The following is a 19548-nucleotide window of genomic DNA, read 5'->3' as shown; positions in this document are numbered from 1 at the left end:
CCCCCCCACCCCCCCCACCCCCGCGCAGGTGCAACCGGGCTCAAGAGTTCCCCCTTCCCAATTCACCCCTGCCCTCGAGGGCAGAGCCGGCGCGGCCCTAGGGACTGGGGAGGTAAAAGGATGGGAAGGTTTTCCGCGGACAGTGAGAGGGAGAAGAGAAGTGTCCGGTCCTGCCAAATACCCTCTCGACAGATCCCCAAAGTTTTTTCTTGGACTTCCCCGGGAGTCAGCTGGGGTTCCCAGTCTGGCTGCTGGGAGTTTACGGGAGGGAATGGGATTCCGCTGGGGTCTCACCCTCGCTGCGCGCCGGTGTCCGGGCCGTTCTGGACAGACCCCGCCGTCGGTCCCCACACCCAGTCCCCACCCCGAGGCCTCCCCGACTGCCTCTGCCCGCCCCGGGAGCGCGGCCCTTCCTCTCCCACGCCCCTGCCCGCCCCTCCCGGACTGGCAGAGCTGGCGGCTCGGGAGAGCCTCTGGAGTTGCAGCCTGAAGGAAAGAATTTGGGGGATCTCAGGGTGGAAAGTGTGCAGGCTCCACTGCCCCCCTCCCCACTTCCAGTGGTTTAGCGCCGGTACCGCGCCCCAGCGGGGACAGGGCAGACACCTGGGAGCCGAACAGAACGCTTTTCGGAGCGAGCAGGTCCCTCCCAGACCCTCCGGCGGGTCTTCTAGCCCCGCCCCTCTCTGGATGTCCTCACCCTCACCCAGTTGCCTCCGCCTGTCCCCAGCCCTTTTTTAGGGATCCCTCGCCTTGCCCTTCTCCCTTGTCCCTTCAGGCCCTTCCCCCACCTTTTTTGTCTCTCCCCCACCCCGGTCCCTTTTCTGATCCCGGGAGTGGAAACCTCTGGTCCCATCTCGGGTTCCCTCCTCAGTCCCGCCCCGCGTCTCGCGCCCCGCCCCGCCCCGCCCCGGCACCGCTCCGCCCCGCCCCCGCGGGGCTAGCTTCGCGGTTGGCCCGGAGCGCCCTCTGGCGTCTGCGCATGCTCCCTGCTCCCGACTGCAAAGTCCTCCAAAGGGACCTTCTAGGCTGCGCGCCGGTCGCCCCCGATCGGGTCCGCCCGCCCGCAGCGTCTCGTTGGTGCTGCCGGTGACCTCCGACCCCGCGGCCGCGGGGCGGGGCGGGGAGGTCTTAGCTCCGGGCGGGCGGCGGCTGCTGCAGCGGGACCCGGGAGCGGGGCCCGACGCCGCCCGGGACGCGGGGCGATGTGAGTCGGGGCGCGGTGGGGCGGGGACGAGGCGGTTCCACCGAGGCCGCACCGCGCCGCGCCACAGTCTCCGCTCCCTCCCGAGGAAGCCCTGGGCGGGCGGGCGGGCGGTGGAGTCCCGGGGCTGGGGGCGGGGATCCAGGGACGGCGCGCGGCCCCAACCTCCCCCATTGCTTCCCGGTATCTATAGAAATTCCCCTGACAACCCCGCAACCTAAATCTGTCGCTCACTCCCCAGAACCACCCCACCCCCACCCCCCGGACACACCTTCGCTTGTCCTGGAGCCCTTGGAACCCCCTCAGTCCTGCGAATTCTCCTGGTAACGCCCGCAGAGCCACCATTCTCCGGGATGCCCCCAAATGCTTCCAGAGCTCTGCGGTTCCTGTGATCCTGCATACGCCCCATTCTCCCTGCACCATGCTTAAATGCAAAAAACTTGCCCAGGATTTCCCGAGCTCTCATATATTTTGAGTCCCCATAACCTACCCTGACACTCCCATCTCCAGTCCACACCTATCCCAGACCAGAGCCCCTTGTTCCTGTCCCAGCCAATGTAACCCCCCCCCACTGAAGTGTCATGATATATTCTGATATGTTAAAGACATGTCTTAAAGGCACCCTCCCCCATCTTGCAACCCTATAATTCTTGGTTTCACCCCAACTCCTTGTTGGTGGCTCAAGCCTCAGTATTTTACAAGCTGCCTGTCTTTAGGCTGCGCACACCTCCCTCAGCCTACTTCCTTCTAGAGAATAAGCCAGACCACGAGGGTCCTTTAACCTGGGAAGTTGTAGGTGGAAGCAGAGCACAAGAGGCCCTGGGAAAAGATACTGCCTTTGGAAAGCAGAAGGGTGGGATTTCAAGGATCTCCAAGGTTCTGGCTTGTCAACTTGTCCACCTGGGGCTCAGATCTCTGAAATTTTGATTTATTATTAGCATTTATGTTAGAATTTTAGGCCTTTTGGAGCTTGGGGGACAGAAAATTTATCAAGCTTCCAAATGTGAGATTGAGGGAGCTTAGCTTGTCCTGGAAGAGGCACATGTCCATTTTCGTGACCTTTTTCCTATGTGCTTACCTCTGGAAGTTATTTAAGGGAGAAGCCTCACCGTTTACAAATGTTTCCCTTGAAAACTAAGGCCTTGAGATGGGAGGTGGGGGATTGCCTTGCCAGAGTCTCCCAGATAGTGGCCACAAAACAGACTAGAATATTGGTTTCCTGAATCTTAAGCCAGCGTTCTTTCCAATACATCACACTGTCCTTTTGGGAAAGTTCTCTGTAGAGTTAAAGTTCTCTGCAAAGGTAAGGTGGTGGTTTTGGTGTTGGTTGTAAGGGGATTCAGATGGGTTCTAGAGGCAACTGAAAAGGCTGCCTCAGACTTCAAAATCATTGCTACTAGGGGAGTCACTCACTCTCAGGGCCTGTGGGGCTTGGAATTCGTGGCCCCTTTGCCCTTGATCTCACTTTCTTCGTTGTGTTTCTGTCCCATTAGGACCTGGAACAGATATCCAGGTGGGATGGACTGACAGCAAGTGAGTTTCATTAACAACTGGGGGTGAGGATGGAAGGTTTCCATTAACCTGTGGTCTCTATCTCCTGTGCTAGGTGAGCTCCAGGTGTGTCCCAGAGGGATCCAGGTGACTTCTCTGCAGACTACTTGTCATGATGCCCCACCAAGAACAGGGGGAATAAAGTGGGGGTCCTTCCCCATGCCTCTCCCATGGTCAGCTCCCCGATGGCCTGGGTGAGGTGAGAGCTGTGTATAGGAGCCACTTTTCTGGAGTTTTCCAAATTGGGCGGAATGGGGGATACAGGTCAGGATTGTTTAAGACTTTACACATACAGTGGGAGTTTTGAAAGGATATCTGATCTTACAGATTCTTTTTTTTTAAAGATATATTTATTTATTTTAGAGAGAGAGAGAGAGAGGGAGCACAAGCAGGAGGGGCAGAGGGAGAGGGAGAAAGAGGCACCTAAGCAGGCACCATGCTCAGCGTGGAGCCTGATGCAGGGCTCGATCTCATGACCGTGAGATCACGAACTGAAATTAAGAGTCAGAGGCTTAACCCACTGAGCCACCCAGGTGCCCCTTACAGATTCATTTCTTGCATCAAGTTGCAGCCCCTTCTGGTTGGGATTGTTCTGTGCATTTGTTTGCTCCCTTAGGTCACTCCAGCTTGGTGGTCTTCTTCCCATTCTAGACAGAGGCTCAACTGTTGTGACATAAAATCCAAGTGCCGTAATCCTGGAGGGAAAAGCCAGATAGTAAGGCCTCTGGTCTCCCCCTTAGACAAGGGAGCAATCGGAGCATTTATTTTTTTAAGGAAGAAATACCTAGTCAAGGTTTTAAAAAAATGTGATCTGTTACAAGTTCAGTCTTCTTACTGTATCTTTTGAGCATGATGTGGTGCCTCATGGAAGAGAACATCAGAAAGATAAATTTGAAGTAGATGTTGGGATGGTGGTGAGGGAAGAAAAGAGAATTTGGGTGATGTGGGAAGGGTGAGGTGGAAAAGAAGGGGGAAAAAAAAGGAAGGTCCAAGCCAAAGTGTGGGGGACCCCCAAGTTACAGTTTCTGTGCTGAATCTGGATGAAGGACCAGGACTGGCACCCTCTGAGGTTAATCACTTCTTCTGGTCCCCTGCCTTTTTATTTATTTATTTATTTGAGAGAGAGGAAGGGAGAGAGAGCACGAGTGGGGGGAGGAGCAGAGGGAGAGGGAGAAACAGCCTCACACTGAGCATGGAGGCCGACGCGGGGCTTGATCCTACAACCCCAAGATCATGACCTGAGCCGAAATCAAGAGTTGGACACCTAACCGGCTGAGCCACCCAGGCGCCCCTCCCTGCTTTATCCATGCTTTTCCTGCTGCCCAGGCTTCCCTTCGCTTTCATTACATCAGTCAAAATCCTCCCTTCTCAAGGTCCAGATCAGATGTTACCTCTGAGAAGCTCTCTTCCATCCCTCTGTCAGCATTAATCTTTAACACATCCTGACTTGAATGTTTATTCAGTGCATGTCTGGCCCTGGATTGAGAATGTGAATTAGAGGAGGGACAGCGTCCTACTATGTCCAAGGGTAGGTGATCACAACAAGGTGGTTCTGCCAGAGTCCCCAGAGTGGGGCTCTTCGGAGCTGACCTTGATGACCTTATCCCTTACGTTTTGCCCTAGGGCGGACTCGCTGCTCTGACACCATGGGGAGCTGCTGCAGCTGCCTGAACAGAGACAGCGTCCCGGACAACCACCCCACCAAGTTCAAGGTACCCACGGCTCCCTCCTCTCCCGAGCTCCCAGCATGGCCTCCCGGGCTCAGGCCAACCTGTCCAGTTGCCTTTGCCTCCCTAGAGAAGGTGAAGTGACAGGCTGAAGTGGTGGCTCCTTAAGACTCCTCAGGGGCCCAGGCCACTGTGCATTGTGTGGCTCTTTTACCAAGAATGAAGACATACTGGGCTGCAAAAATCGTGCTTTTGGAACATTCACTCCCAGTATCCCTTTGTAGCTTTACATATAATTTTTTTTGGAGAAACCCAACAAAAGTCTACGTGTGTGAGTTAATATACATAAAGTATGCGTAACACACAGTAAGGCCTATATTAGCGTTTGCTGTTGGCTTTGGGAAGCTAAGGCCAGGCGCGGTGGAGCTGGGCACCCCCTGGCCCCTGCCACCACTCACCTCCCTGTAGAGGCGTCCCCTCCTCACCCCCAGCTTGTTGAGGCACAGCTTCTCCTGCTCGCCAGAAGAGGGAGCCCTCGGCAAGGCCCTCGAGTTGGGGAGGTGGTGGAGGAGGTCTGTGTTCTGTCGCCCGGGGCCTTAAGATTTTGAGCTTGCAACCGAACCCGCCCTCCATTAGCATCCGGTCCTTGGGCACAAGCCGCGGACCGTTGAGGTCCTGTAACCTTGGTCATCAAACCGTCTGACCTTGGAGGTCAACCGACCGCCCCTCCCTCACTGCCCGAGTAACAAGGCTGAGGCCTAGGGAAGGGCGGTGGGTCAGTGGCGCTGCTTCATCCGCTTGGGCTCCCGCTGCCACGTGGCTCAGGGACCCCTTGTTGGACTCCCCCGCTGACCCTCCTGGTCCCTGCCCGCCAGGTGACGAATGTGGATGACGAGGGGGTGGAGCTGGGCTCCGGGGTCATGGAGCTGACGCAGAGCGAGCTGGTGCTGCACTTGCGTCGGCGCGAGGCTGTCCGCTGGCCCTATCTCTGCCTGCGGCGCTATGGCTACGACTCGAACCTCTTCTCCTTTGAGAGCGGCCGCCGGTGTCAGACGGGCCAGGGTGAGTACAGCTCCTGGCGCGCGCTGGGCCGGGGGCTTGTGCGCCTGCGCGGGTGCCGGGGCAGGAAGCCGGAGCTCGGGACCGTGGGCGCGCCTGTTGCCGTGGTAGCTGCTGCCCGGAGAAGGGAAGCGTGATGGCCAAGAGCGCGGACTAAGTGGACTCCCAGGCCAGTGCTCGCTCTCCTCAGGCACTGCGGCTGCGGCCTGGGTCCTCTCGTGGGGGCATTCGTTGCACGGGCCGTGGGAAAGAGCCAGCGCTCCCAGGCCAGAACCCGTCTGTGAAAGCAAGCGATTCCTCCTTCCTCGGTTATTCCAGTTGCGAGGGTACCCTTTGTCCCCTCTGTAGGAACAGACTTTCTTCTGAGCCCCCAGGCCATGTACCCTGGAGCCTGTGAAGAATGACGACGGGTCAGGCTGGAAGCTTTGCTTACCTGGCTTGGGAATGATAGGCTTGGGGAGGCCGGACTCTTTGGGTCTCTGATGTACAGACTAAGCCCCGAGAGGTTAATCTTTGTCTCCTGTCACCTGGAATGTGAGGCGTTCTTCCTTCCTCCCCTTCGTCCCCGCAGCCAGGGGTCAGAGAGTAGTGGTCGTTTCGGGAAGTCAAGGCTCCTTGAAGGAGGAGCATGGTCTGGGCTTATCTCCTAGAGCCCAGACCTGAGCTCTGCAGAAGGAACCCAGCCCGGGCTTGCGTTAGCTGCAGTCAGGGCTGTGACTGCGGGGGAGGCGTGAACAGGCTTCTCTGGTGAGGCCACCGTCACAGCAGTGAGTCTCTTACGTGCTGTTGCCTGGGAGCCTTCCCCTCCACGTGTCTTCCCCTTTGGGCTCCTGAGGCAGAGGAGCTTACACTGGCTGAGCAGAAAGAGGACAGGAAGGGACTTCTCATCGTGGTGTTTCGCCCACACTTGGGATTCCAGAGGGGCGGCCCTGGGCCCCCTACACCGGCTTCTCCTAAAACTCCAGGCTTTCCCATCCTTTCCTAGCCCCTAATATAGTTGCCAGAAAAGTCGTTTTCCTTCTTCTCCCTTCTCTCCTTGCTGTCGCATTCCTGCAAACCTCAGTTGTCCCATATCCCAGGCTGGTTTTATTGATCTTTGCTGTGGATATATGCACACACGCACCCCAAGTAGCCTCCCCGAAGTGCCAGGCCCTACTGTTGCCAGGATGGGGTGTGCAGAATCTCAGGCTGGCCCGGCACCCCAGGGGCATCTCTGGAGCCCTTGAATCGCAGGTACTCAGCCCAGTGCCGCCGTCCCTGGGACTGGGAACTGCTGCATTGCAGTCTGAGGGGCTCTAAGGGCAGCTGCATGAAGAGCCGCCTGGTGGCCTGGCCCTGTGTGCCCTAGCGAGTCTGCCCATTCTTTCTTCCTTTCTGTATCAGGGGCCTATCCAAAGTAGACGTTCTGTCTCTGGCCGGGCACTGGACTAAGTGCCCAGTGAACAAGCAGTGAACAGGACAGACTCTGCTGCCTTCAAAGAGCTTGGACATGGTTGGGCATCGAGCCGAGGGTTGGGCTCGATTTTCTCCGGGCAGCAAAGGGTGGTAGGCGGAGGGAGATGGGGGCTGTGTGTGAAGTGGAATAGTCACTCGTCTGACACAGTGGCGCCCCCACCTTATCTGCAGGGGAGACCCCCAGGGGGTGCCTGAAACCACAGATGGTACCGAACCTGTACATACTCTGTATTTTCCTAGACACGGTGAGAGGTTAACAACAATAATAATAAGGTAAAACAATTAGAGCAACGTACTGTAATGAAAGTTACGTGAACGTGGTCTGTCTCTCAAAATACGGTACTACACTCACCCTTCTTGTGAAGATGTGGGAAGATAACATGCCCACGTGATGCAGGAAGCGAGGGGAGTGAGTAGGCAGTGCAAGGTAGCGGTAGGGTCCTGCTGGCGTTCTGACAGTACGTCTGCTTCCGCACCCCGGTTGACTGGGGGTCCCCGAACCCGCAGAAAGCAAAACTGTGGATAAGGGGCAGCTACTCTCCTTTTCTGCTTTGATGTTGACTTCTCCTCCCCTCACCTGTGAACATGATCGAGCCGTGGAGGAATGCAGGTGAGGTATGAGATCTCTAGCCGATGGTCATGGTTAGTGGGGGGGACAGCAGGGGGCCTTGGGCCCAGCTCCTCCCAGAGCTCTTGGATCTTAGGGTGTGCTCTGGATGAGGAGGGGCCCTCCTGCCCCCTGCAGGCCTGGGACGTCATGCGTCTATTCAGCTTCTCCGGTGCTTGCCTGTTGGTACATGGTCAGAGGAGCCTCAGTTCTTCCTCTCCTCCTTCAGGGATATTCGCCTTCAAGTGCTCCCGGGCCGAGGAAATTTTCAACCTGCTTCAGGACCTGATGCAGTGTAACAGCATCAGTGTGATGGAGGAGCCGGCCGTCATCACCCGCCACAGCCACCTGCCTGAGCTTGGCCTCCCTCGGGCGCCACAGCCTCCCACTGGTGAGGAGACCCCCCTCCTCAGCCTCCACGCCTGTACACACGGGCACAGGCCCAGGAAGTGCCAGGCCTGGAGGCACAAGTCAGGCAGGCAGGTGGGACAGCTGGGTGACCCAGCCTTCCAGGACAGTCACCCGCCATCTGATGACTCTTGGGGATGAATAAGTCCTGGTCTGGGCCAATCAGGTGACTCAGGCTGAGGCTGGGGAGTCCTGGGCCTTGTAATGACTGATGGTCCGGGAGCAGACAGGAAGACATTGAGTTTCCATGGAAACTGCAGTCTGGAGCTATTTTGCTTCCTTCCTTCTGTCTACTGGGTCATACCCGTCTACCTTTCCTGACTGGGTGCAGGCATCTTTGCCTGTGACTGTTTTTCTGGAGAGGCTCCCACACCTTCTGCTTGTTTATTCCCTGAGTCCACACTGAGCTCCTGCTCGGTGTTCTGCTCTCCATGGGCTGGCCCGTGGTGGGGCAGAAGATAGAGAAATGCAGTCCCTGATGTCTGGGAGCTTCCCTGGAGCTCACTGGCAGAGCTAGAATGAGGTGAAGGGACAGTTCAGTGACGACAAGGTGGCCTCAAGTGTTTTAGCTAAGGCTGGACTGGGGGAAGTGGGGCTCACGCTGAGCTTTGAGGGAAGGGGCAGGGTTTGAAGAACAGAGAAGTGAAAGAGAATGAGGGCTGCCGGGTCAGCGGGGCTAACCACCTGGGGGGCCCTTGGAGTGTCTCCCCTCCCCCAGAGGACTCCCGGGATGCCACATGCGCAGTCGCAGGTGGTTGTCAGGTGGTGTAAGGACCCCCCCTCCCTGACGTGGGCTTGTCTCCTGTGTGCCCAGCTCTAGGTTACACTGTCTCCAGCTTCTCCAATGGCTTCCTTGGCTGCCCGGGAGAGGGCCCGAGATTCTCAGCTCCCCGGCGCCCCTCGACAAGCAGCCTGCGACACCCCTCGCTTGGGGAAGAGTCCACTCATGCCCTCATTGCCCCTGATGAGCAGGTGAGCAAGCAGCTGCTCCTGCTCCTCCCCATTGGTCTGGGTGGGGAGGGGGGAGTCGGGAAACATGGCCCCTCCTAAGGATCATGGGAAGGGAAGAGAATGGATAGGGTCCCTTACTGTCCAGAAAAGGGTTGCAGCTTCCCTGGGAAGTTCGGAGGACCAGGAAGAGAGGGAAACTCTAGCTCTTCTCCCCTGTGCTTCTCTTATGCTGTCCCTTCTGCTCTCTCCTTCTTCCCTGCCCTTGCGCCCTCCTGCTTCACTCGGACCCCTTCCCCCAGTCCCACACCTATGTCAACACGCCAGCCAGTGAGGATGACCACCGCAGGAGCCGGCATTGCCTGCAGCCCCTGCCCGAGGGCCAGGCGCCCTTCCCCCCTCAGCCCGGGGGCCCTGACGCCGGGGACCCCCAAGTGTTCCTGCAGCCGGGCCAGGTGAAGTTCGTGCTGGGCCCCACCCCTGCTCGGCGGCACATGATGAAGTGCCAGGGCCTCTGCCCCAGCCTGCATGACACCCCCGCCCACAACAACAACAACGAGGGCGCTTCCGAGTGCCTGGCCCAGCCCAAGTGCACCTACGAGAACGTCAGCGCGGGGCTGCGGCCAGGGGCCGGCTGGAGACTGAGCACGGAGGAGCCGGGCTGGAACGGCCTCGCCCACCGCCGGGCCGCCCTGCTGCACTATGAGAACCTGCCCTCCCTGCCCCCTGTGTGGGAGAGCCACGCCCAGCAGCTGGGGGAGGAGGCTGGGGATGACGGCGACTCGAGGGACGGCCTCACTCCCTCCTCCAATGGCTTCCCTGATGGCGAGGAGGACGAGACCCCACTGCAGAAGCCCACCAGCACCCGGGCTGCCCTCCGTAGCCACGGCAGCTTCCCTGTGCCGCTGACCCGCCGCCGAGGCTCCCCGAGGGTCTTCAACTTTGATTTCCGCCGGCCGGGGCCCGAGCCCCCCAGGCAGCTCAACTACATCCAGGTGGAGCTGAAGGGCTGGGGTGGAGACCGCCCCAAGGGGCCCCAGAACCCCTCGCTCCCCCGAGCCCCCGCGCCCGCCGCCCACCCTCCCCGCAGCTCAGACTCCTACGCCGTGATTGACCTCAAAAAGACCGTGGCCATGTCCAACCTGCAGAGGGCGCTGCCCCACGACGATGGTACTGCCAGGAAAACGCGGCACAACAGCGCGGACTTGCCTCTGTAGGGACCCCTCGCGCCCCGCCTCGCGCTCCGTCCCCTGAACCCACGCCCCGGGTTCCAGGTTGCTTTGCAGAAGGGCGCCGAGGTGGAACTAGACGCTTCCCAGCGCCGGCTGGCGTCCCCAGACATAGCAGCCACTGAGTCTCCTGGTCTCCCAGGCAGGGGAGAGAAGAAGGGTGACCAGGCGAGGAGGGAGTCATGAGGGAAACTGTGAAGGGTTCCTCGGATGCATTACGTCCATCTGTCTTGTCTGTCGTCTGTCTGTGTGTTCTCTTTGGTTGAAATTTTGAAACATTTTGTACCTGTTGATTTTATTTATCAGTTTATTTTTCTATTTATTGTTTTAAATGTAATTTAACATATTTATTATTAATATAATTATTTTTAAATTCTGGCTTGGTGGGTGATGTCCTGTTCTTAGGGAGTCATTTCCAGCATGGTTCTGGGTGGGAGTAGGGGAGGCCTACTAGAGGGAGGGGCTTCATTCTGCGAAATCTGGGGGTGGTTGTGGTTATCGTGACAAGTCTGTGACCATTTGTTTCTCTGCTCCGGGAAACCCTGACCCAGAACTTAAAGTTGCCAGGGATGGATGTGCTGTCAAAGGAAAGCCACAGGACAGCTGGAGTCCTGGATGCCGAAAGGGGATCTGGAAGGGAAAACTGCCCTAATGGGAACAGCCTGACCCTCCTGAGTTGGCAGGGGAGGGCAAGGGTTGGGGGAGGGGAGGGCCTACATCAGACTTACCTTCTCTAGGACCCCCTGCTGATTTCCCTTCTGCCACCAGACAGGTCCCTGGGGGTACTGATCTCCTTTAACACCTTGGCCCAGAGGTGGACCCTGGATCCTCCTTTGGCACCCCCAGCACGGCTAGGTCAGGGCTAGAACTTTATACAGGACTTTGCTAAAAGCCCAGGAATAGCAAAAGGCAAAAACAGAGAGTAATATATAATCAACTCGTCGGGCTTGCCTAGTTATCTTCCCAGAGAACTGCTCCCCAGGAATGGGCGCTTTGGGGCGCCTCTACCCTACCACAGGGGCGGGCCTTAGCAGAGTCACCACGTCTGAACACCTGCCGAGAAGCCTAGGGCCTGCACAGGGCTGCACAAGGCCCCACCTGGTGCAGTGTTGCAGGAGCTCCCTTTCCTTGTCTTGAGGCTGCCTCCCCCTCCTCTCGCCGGCCTCCCTGCCTCCAAGACTCCATTTCTATCTCAGCCCCCTGAATGATTAAAGGAAATCCAGCATCTGCGGTAAGCCACTCAGGGCCCAGGGGAGGAGTGGGAGCAGTTTGTCCAAGACTTAGGGACAAGCCTTCTTGTCTGTGGTCACTGTTTGTGCCCCAGCTCCCTGCCCTGAGGAGAAAGCCGACCTGTCCTCCTCACTAAGGAAACCGGCCAGGGTCGGGCCTACCCGATTCCCTCCCCACCTACTGTCCAGGACAACACTGCCCGGGCTTCACTTCCGGGACTGCCCTCTACCCTGGGTGCGGATTGAACTGACCAGCTTCCGGACTTCCCCACCCCTGAATGTCACTGTCTTGTCAGGGAAATGGGCGAAGAGAGCCAGCAGGATGGGGCTTAGCAGGGTCCTGGGGTGGAGCTGCTGCTACTTTCCCAGAGCTGGCACCGGATCCTTCGCTCTACCTCCTTCTGACCTCTGGATGGGAGGGAGGGCTGCTCCAGGCTGGGTTCATCGCATGCACTGTGTCCACCCTGCGGTAGCGGATGATGTCTCTCCTCAGCCCACCCAGGCAGCTCCGTTCTGCTCTCTGCGTATCCTCCCCGCACTAGTCCTACTCCTCCTTTGGGGGCCCCTAGTCAGGAGTGCTGGTTTCTCCAAACAGGAGGGCCAAGATGGGGGGTGGGGGCAGGTATGGCCGTGCCGGTGACTCACCGGTCTGCTCGGGCTCCTCCTGATGGTCGCTGCTGTGGGGGAGCCATGCTTGCGTCAATAGACCAGGTTGTGGTTCTGACTCGGCTATGAGCTCTGCTCTCTTGAGCAACTGGTCACCCCCAGCGGGCCTCGGCTTTTGCACCTAGAAAACACGGAGCTGGTTGTGAGAAGTAGCCAATGAGATGATGAACACACCACGTTGGGAAGGAGACAGCGGGCAGGCTGTGTGAACAACCCAGCTGTTCCAGAGGGAGAAACCACTGGAAGTCACCGCTCTCCAGTCCCAGAGACCCCAGGCCTCCTGCTGCGCCCCTGCTGACCAGGGCGAGGAGCAGCTAGCCTCCTCCTCTGGGGTAGCCAAGTCCTGGTGGCTTCCATGCGCGTGTTTGCGGAGCCTGGGGGTCCAGAAGACTTAGCCCAGGAATTGGCTCCCAGCCCAGTGTGGCTGCCAGCCTTCCTGCTCCCCTCCCCCAGGGTCATCGCCTCTGACCCACAAGATCAACTACAGGAATTTTCCTCTGGCGGGGCAGGCGGGGTGTGAGTGGACAGCTTTCCAGGCGGGAAGTGGAGGCTGGGAGGGATGCCCAGGAGGGCGACCACTGCTCCCGTCGGGGAGCCTGCCCTGCTGAGGTCAGGGTGTGGCGTCCTGATGGAATCATTTTACAGATCATCACCAACATCAGTGAATGTTTGCTGAGTGCTCAGTTCCCTGCTTTAGAAACAGGCCCTGCCCACCCCCTGGGCTGCCCTCAGGAAAGGACCAGAGCCAGCATCCTGTCCAGGAGTGACATTTCAGGTCAGACCAGGAGGGGCCCTCCCCAAGCCCACCCCTGGGTAATAACAGCACTCTACAATGGTATAAACACAGTTGGCTTTCCAGAGGGCCCTGTAGACCGTTTATCTCTCTCAGGCTCACCGGCCTGCATTGTTATCACGGCTGGGCAGAGGAGGAAACAGGCCGAGAGGTAAAGTGACTTGCTTCAGGCCATGAAGGTAATGAGTGGCTTGAGCAGGGGCTGCATGCCAGGTGTGTGGCTTTCCATGCCCCTACCTGGCCTGAAGGGGCTTCGTTCCCTCCGGTGGGCTGCAGGAAGAGCGTGTCGGGTGCTCTGGCCTGGAAGACTGGGCCTGTAGGAGTGTCTGCAGAGGCCACATTTCCAGTGCTTCACCTCAGGAATCCTCGTCAATTCCCAGCCGAATTCCCAGCTGGGGCCTTGCCTGGTAGACAGGTGAACGTGCTCCCCCTAGAGCCTGCCCCCCATCCTTCCCCCTTGACTTTGCTGTTTACATTTTTTTTTTTTAATTTGAGTATAGTTGACACACAAGTTACATTCGTTTCCGGTGTACAACTTAGTGACTTGACAAGTGTATACGTGATGCTATGCTCGTGAGTGTAGCTTCTGTCTGTCCTGTCAGTTGCTCTTACAGGATCATTGACTGTCTCCCAATGCTGTGCCTGGTACTCCTGTGACTTACTCACCCCGTAACTGGAGGTCTGTACCTCCCACAACCCTTCCCCCATTTTGTCCAACCCCCTACTGCTCCCCTCTGGCAACCATCCATGTGTTCTCTGTATTTATAGGTCTGATTCTGCTTTTTGTTTGTTCACTTTTTTATTTTTATTTTTTTTAAAAAGACTTTATTTATTTATTTGACAGCGAGAGAGGGAACACAAGCAGGATTCCCACTGAGCAGGGAGCCCGATGCGGGGCTCGATTCCAGGACCCCGGGAACAAGACTGGAGCCGAAGGCAGACGTTTAACAACTGAGCCACCCAGGTGCCCCTAGTCACTTTTTTTAGATTCCACGTGTGAGTGAAATCATATGGCATTTGTCCTCTCAGTCTGACTTATTTCACTTCGCATGATACCCTCTGGGTCTACCCATGGTGTCACAAATGGCAGGACTGCATCCTTTTTATGGCTGCATAATGTTCCATTGTATATGCCACGTTTTCCTGATCCACTCGTCCATTGATGAGCACTCAGGTCTGCCCCCTTTCCTCCTGCAAGGCCTCGGAATGGCTCCTGTTCTGTCAATGGCTGTGCAGGAATCGGTCCAACCCTGCCTGGCCCCGCCGCCCTCCCCTGACCTGTGTCTGGGCCTCACAGGAGGCTGGCTTAGGCTGGGTCAGGGCTTCTCTGAGCTCTGGGGTGCTCTCTGAGCAATACCTTAAAGGGGAGTCATACTCACAGGGGAAGGGGTTTTTATAACGAGGGACCCCCGGTCTCCAGAAAGGAGGCTGAAGGGAAGGGAGAGCTGCAGCTGGGGCGGAGGGCCTGTGTGGAGCCCCAGGGGCTCTGTATCTGCAGAATCAGACTCCAGGATAGAATCTCGTGGTTCAGCTGAGCTAAGAGCCGTCCAGGGATCCTTTTGACAGGATTCTTGGAGATATCTATCAGGTTTTTGTTCACATGCTTCCCGGGAGGGGGAGATAGCTATCTCAAAAGTCCTCCCTCCTGTCAGTGTTATGATGTCCCTAAATGCCTCTCATTAGGGCCTAATTCTGCTCACAGATCCACACATGGCCATCTGGTCCCTCTGCCAAGGGTGCTGAACTTTGAAACTTGGCATCACCACTTACTCACAACTACACTCCTTTGTGCTTCAGTTTCCTTACCAGTGACAGAGGAATAATAACAGTCCCTCTCTCATGAAATCGCTGTGAGGATCAAAATAAGAGAATGTCTGCCCAGCACGAACCATGGCAGCTGGTGCATAGTAAGTGCTCAGTAAATGGCAGATACTTTCACCAGAACATGGTTCTTTCTGGCATAACCAGAAAGGTATCCACTCCTCTGTCCACCCCTCTGTGCTCTAGTTTGACCCAGAATGGAGTGCATTACCCAGGCTTGACCCTCCCCTTCCCTCAGCCCAACGTCTTCCTTGTTCTAGACATTATACTTCTCCTAATGTGGCCCAAGTTAGCGCTCCCTTCACTGGCAACTTCTGGCTCTTGGGACCTTAGAGCTGGCCTGAAACCACCAGCTCTTTCCATAGGGACGAGCTCACCCCCGGCCCCCATCTGATACTAGAGTCCTTGGCTTGTTACTTCAAAGTCCGAACTGTCCGTTCATCCAGGTGACATTGCTTCTTGGTCGTTGGGTCTGTCCTGGAATTTAGAGGCACCAGCTCTTGCCATGAACATGGAGGTGACGGGAGAGCATAGATGGGGGCTGGAAGCATCAGAAAGAAGGGTCCGGGAGGGGGTTCTCCATGGACCATGGAGCATGAGGCTGCATCACTGGGGCCTTCAGCCTAGCTCTTCTCGAAGCTGTACTCCGCCTGCTATGATTGACAGGAAGCCTCCCTGCCACTTGCCTTGCTCACCAGGTGAACCCCCTCTCTTGGCCTCTCTGGGCCCGGTTTCTCCAGGGACGGACATTGCTGACCCATGGCCCTGTGGAGGCCTATGGAGAGTGGCTGGGGAGGTCAGGCGTGTGAGAGTATGGCTCGTGCTGCCGGTGGAGGTTGTCATTATGTTCATTCTTTTTTTTTTTTTTAAAGATTTTATTTATTTATTTGAGAGAGAGAGAGAGAATGAGAGAGAGCACATGAGAGGGGGGAGGGTCAGAGGGAGAAGCAGGCTCCTCGCTGAGCAGGGAGCCCGATGCGGGACTCGATCCAGAGACTCCAGGATCATGACCTGAGCCGAAGGCAGTCGCCCAACCAACTGAGCCACCCAGGCGCCCCTCATTATGTTCATTCTTAAGGGATTATTAATATAATGACTGAGTTAATGAGCAGTGTTTGTGGGGGGAGGGGCCCCATAGCCCCACCGGGGGCCTGCTGAGTGATGGGAGTGTTTCCTCAGCCATCCCTCTCCCTGTGGCCTGTCCCTTTAGCTAGGGAGGCATGGTCCCTTGGGCGTGTCATTCTGTTGCCTTCCTCCACCTGCCCCCCTTTACCTGACTCAATTCCTGTCTGGGTGAGAAGGCCCCAGGAGTGCGGCTGGGACAAGGTGTGGGGGCAAGGAGAAAGGAACCTGGAGACTCTGACTCTCTGGGGAAAGGAAGGGAGGCGCCCGGGTGGCTCAGTTGGTTGGGCGTCTGCCTTCGGCTCAGGTCATGATCCCGGAGTCCCTGGATCGAGTGCCGAATCAGGCTCCCTGCTCAGCGGGGAGTCTGCTTCTCCCTCTGACCCTCCCCCCCTCTCATGCTCTCTCTCTCTCATTCTCTCTCTCAAATAAATAAATAAAAGCTTAAAAAAAAAAAAAAAAGAAAGGAAAGAAATGTGGTGCAACTCTAATTTTTGCCTGGGTGCTGCCTGGGCTGGGGAGAGTCTGGCAGCCAAGTCTGGGGAGGGCTTAGAAGGAAACAGGAGCCTGGATGGGAAGAGTGGAGGGCATCAGGCATAGGGCTGGGTGGGGGTGGGGAAGAAGTTCCAGGTGTTTTTGAGGCTCTTTGCCTCTCTGGCCCAGTGGGTTGGTTCTGGCCTCTTTCCTATTGAGCTTCATTCCCCCTGGGACTAAGGGGCCTGAGGAATAGATCAGTGTATTGATATATCAGGGTTGGGGTGGGGGCACGATGCACAATTGTACAGGTCTAGTGGTCTTGATTTCCCAAGAAAACTTTGGACACAGTGGGTCCAGGGTTCGGAATCCGGATTGTATGGGCTGAGTCCCAACAAAGCCTCAACTCTCCAAAGCTTGCAGTTGAGGAAGTGAGGCTCGCACAAACAGGAGCATGGGACGTGCGCCTCTGCCATTCGAAAGCTGTGTGACCTCAGGCAGATCACTCACCCTCTCTGAACCCGTTTCCTCATCTATTAAGGGAAACTAATCACACTAACCTCATAAGTTGTGTGTTAAATAAGAAAGTGCACATAAAGCGGGTGCTTGGCACAGAGCCCAAGTTTAGCTCTGTTATGGTTGTCACAACAATAGCAGGTGATGGGGGAAAGCTCGTTAAAGAGGTGGACCATGAAGGGTGAGGAGGATTTAGGGGAAGGTCAACCAGACCCCTTCCAGACTCCCTCAGAATCTGGAAAAGGTAATGTTCAGCCAAGAAAGCAATAGGGGTAGCTTTGGGAAGTGTCCAAGGCCTCTGGATCCTTCCTCTCCTGGGGCTTTGGGTTCTCCTTCCTGTTCCAGGTCTTAGTTTCCCTGTGTAGTGGGCATGGGCAGCCAAGCCCTCCAGGTGTCAAGCTGTTGGGGAGAGGTGCCCATACCTGCTGAGGGAGGTCCCTACTGAGGCTACCCATCCCCAGCTCCCTGTCCTGGGTTCCAGCCCCTACCTTGCCCAGATGTTCCCCACAAGGAACCCTGAGTAGAGGGAAAAGTCCTAGTAGGCTGTGCACTGCCACTCACAGGCCGACTTCTCCAGAACCTAAACTAGATTGGCCAGGATCTGGGCTGGGACTACAACCATAGCTCCAGACATGGAGCTTCCTGGATCCATTATCAATGTTTGGTTTGGTACTTTTGGACGGGTCCCAGTTCCTACTCTTTATCCAGGCCCTGGTGATTAGATTCTCTGGCCTTTGATATGCCCAGGCCTGGGACTCCCCTCCCTGCCACCCAATCGCCACACCCAGGCACTCTCCACTCACTCACCCAAGGAGACCTGTGTGTGGCTAAGTCCAGCACAACTCCTCCCTGCAGCCCATTTAAACCTGCTCAGCCCTCCCCACTGCCCGCTCCCAGCAGGGTCTCAGGAGGACATGGGGGCACAGGAACACCTTCCTAGCCCCTCTGGACAGGCCTGGGGGCTTAAAGGAGAGACCGGTTAAGAGCCAGAGGGAGACTCTAGAAGTTCCCAGCCCCATGGCCAAAGGGGGCCACTCTCTCTGAGGGAGAAACTGAGGCTGTGCACACCCACAGGGTGACCACATGAACAGGGCAGTTAGGACTGGCCTGATGTCAAATGTCTGTGGTAAAGTCAGACCTCTGGTCCGCATTTCTGCCTTTGGGAAATAGAGTCACATATAGGAGCTTTCCTGGGTCTCAGCTGGGCTGAGAGGAGGTCGCAGGCTCTCCTTCAGCAAGGGCTGGGTGGGGGGGCAGCCCCGATGGGCAGGGGGAAGGGCAGGGAGGGAGCGGCGGAAGAGGAGAGGGCAGGATGGTTTGGAGGAAGAGGGGAAGGAGGGGGAAAGGAAGGGAGCAGGAGGGACAGCAGGGAGGGCAGGCAGGAGGATTAGGGGGAGCTCCTCCTTCCTGCCCTGTTCAGAGGAAGGTGTGTATGGGCTCGTGGAGCACGTGGAAACGCAGCAGCCTCTGTGGGGGAGCAGGAGCTCGTGCGCAGCCCGAGGCTGGAGGTGAGCACCTCGGGGCAAGCGCAGGGCTCCCCGTGCACGGATGGTTGTGCGTGCGCATCCGGACAGCGTGAGTGTGGGGTCCTCTCCGCAGTTTGCATGGCGAGCCAGGACACCCGCGCACGCATGCGCGCACGCGCACGCGCACACACACGCGAAGCCCTGCAGAGCCCCGTGAGCGGACCTGTGTGCGCTCTGATCTCGTCTGTGCAGGTCAGCAGCATCCAAAACAGAATCCCCAGTGGGGTCTGCCAGACTGACCTCACAACCCACTAATGAACGGGATGGACGGCATTTGGTGGTTTTGTTTGCTTGTAAAGATGTTATTTATTTATTTGAGAGAACTTGAGCACGAGGAGTGGGGGAGGGGCAGGGGGAGCGGGCGAAGCAGACACCCCCGCTGAGCAGGGAGCTTGAGGAGGAAGACTGGGACGGGACTCGATCCTAGGACCCCGGGATCATGACCTGAGCCGAAGGCAGACGCTTAACCAGCTGAGCCACCGGGCGCCCAGCATTTGTTTTTAAAGTCATCTCTTCGCCCCACATGGGGCTTGATTTGACCTCACGACCGCGAGATGAAGAGACGCGTGCTCCACTGACTGAGCCAGTCCGGTGCCCCTGGACAGTGGTTTGAAAGGTCTTTTGCATGATGGGCGGGGGGGGGGGGGGTCTGCACACAAAGCGAGCCGGGATCAGGAGAGCTTCTAAGATTAGACTTCCGATGTGTAGGGAAGAGGGAAGCTTCTTCCCTCACAGTGGGAGGCTCTGAAGTTATCTTTAACCTGAAGTAAGTCCCTTGCTCCCCCCAGGTGTCCCACACAAGGAACCTGGGACCTCAAGAGCCGCCTTGTACCAGCACGGTCACTCACTAGGCTCCTGAGCCCACCCAGCCTGCTTAATCTAAGGGGCTCACGCTGCTAATTTGCAGTCTTTCCCTGAGGTCTCTCCCATTCCTCTGCCCCCAACAATCCTATACAGACCCGGACCCAGCCCACATTGCCACCCCTTCACATACCCCAGTCAGAGGATCAGGACACAACTCCTTTCCTCGGGGAGCCCCATCTGAGGGGGGACACACAGCCCTGCCCTCAGGGAGCCCCAGTCTGAGGGGGGACATAGCCCTGCCCTCGGGGAGCCCCAGTCTGAGGGGGAGACACAGCCCTGCCCTCAGGGAGCCCCGGTCTGAGGGGAGACACAGCCCTGCCCTCAGGGAGCCCCGGTCTGAGGGGAGACACAGTCCTGCCCTCAGGGAGCCCCAGTCTGAGGGGAGACACAGCCCTGCCCTCAGGGAGCCCCA

The 19548-nt window shown here is 57.3% G+C and overlaps 2 protein-coding genes across 8 annotated transcripts in view; one reads left to right on the top strand and one right to left on the bottom strand.

Annotated features, from left to right (window-relative positions):
* Positions 1-812, bottom strand: part of PRICKLE4 (prickle planar cell polarity protein 4) — a 6037-nt gene extending 5225 nt beyond the window's left edge. For 3 of the 5 annotated variants that reach the window (XM_081828266.1, XM_081828270.1, XM_081828268.1), the window contains exon 1: positions 295-409. The gene's annotated coding sequence lies outside the window, so the exon portion shown is untranslated. Of the gene's footprint in view, positions 1-294; positions 410-788 lie in introns of those variants that run through there. The other 2 variants (XM_081828267.1, XM_081828269.1) reach the window with 2 other exon arrangements.
* A 240-nt stretch (positions 813-1052) lies between these two features.
* On the top strand, positions 1053-10503 carry FRS3 (fibroblast growth factor receptor substrate 3). Of its 3 annotated transcripts, none has more exons than XM_006729195.3 (7): positions 1053-1204; positions 2808-2951; positions 4376-4464; positions 5295-5481; positions 7770-7931; positions 8763-8920; positions 9199-10503. In XM_006729195.3, the coding sequence occupies exons 3-7, from the start codon at positions 4399-4401 to the stop codon at positions 10111-10113; spliced, it is 1488 nt and encodes a 495-aa protein (XP_006729258.1). In that variant the 5' UTR covers positions 1053-1204; positions 2808-2951; positions 4376-4398; the 3' UTR covers positions 10114-10503. The 3 variants fall into 3 exon arrangements, with proteins under 3 accessions (XP_006729258.1, XP_081684343.1, XP_030879470.1); XM_081828217.1 differs by having other exon boundaries at positions 2808-4280; XM_031023610.2 differs by lacking the exon at positions 2808-2951.
* Positions 10504-19548: the final 9045 nt, after the last annotated feature.

This window comes from Leptonychotes weddellii, chromosome 8 (genome assembly GCF_054177405.1).
Source record: "Leptonychotes weddellii isolate Sample4059 chromosome 8, ASM5417740v2, whole genome shotgun sequence".
In the NCBI taxonomy this organism is placed as follows: Eukaryota; Metazoa; Chordata; class Mammalia; order Carnivora; family Phocidae; genus Leptonychotes; species Leptonychotes weddellii.
The sequence above is the reverse complement of the archived record's forward strand: the minus strand, read 5'-3'. Positions and strand labels throughout refer to the sequence as shown.

Bases quoted from the DNA above. Each gene is read 5' to 3' on its own strand.
- FRS3 (XM_081828217.1), top strand. The intron at 5,482-7,769 runs GTGAGTACAGCT...CTCCTCCTTCAG, and splicing joins CCGGTGTCAGACGGGCCAGG to GGATATTCGCCTTCAAGTGC. The intron at 8,921-9,198 runs GTGAGCAAGCAG...CCCTTCCCCCAG, and splicing joins TCATTGCCCCTGATGAGCAG to TCCCACACCTATGTCAACAC.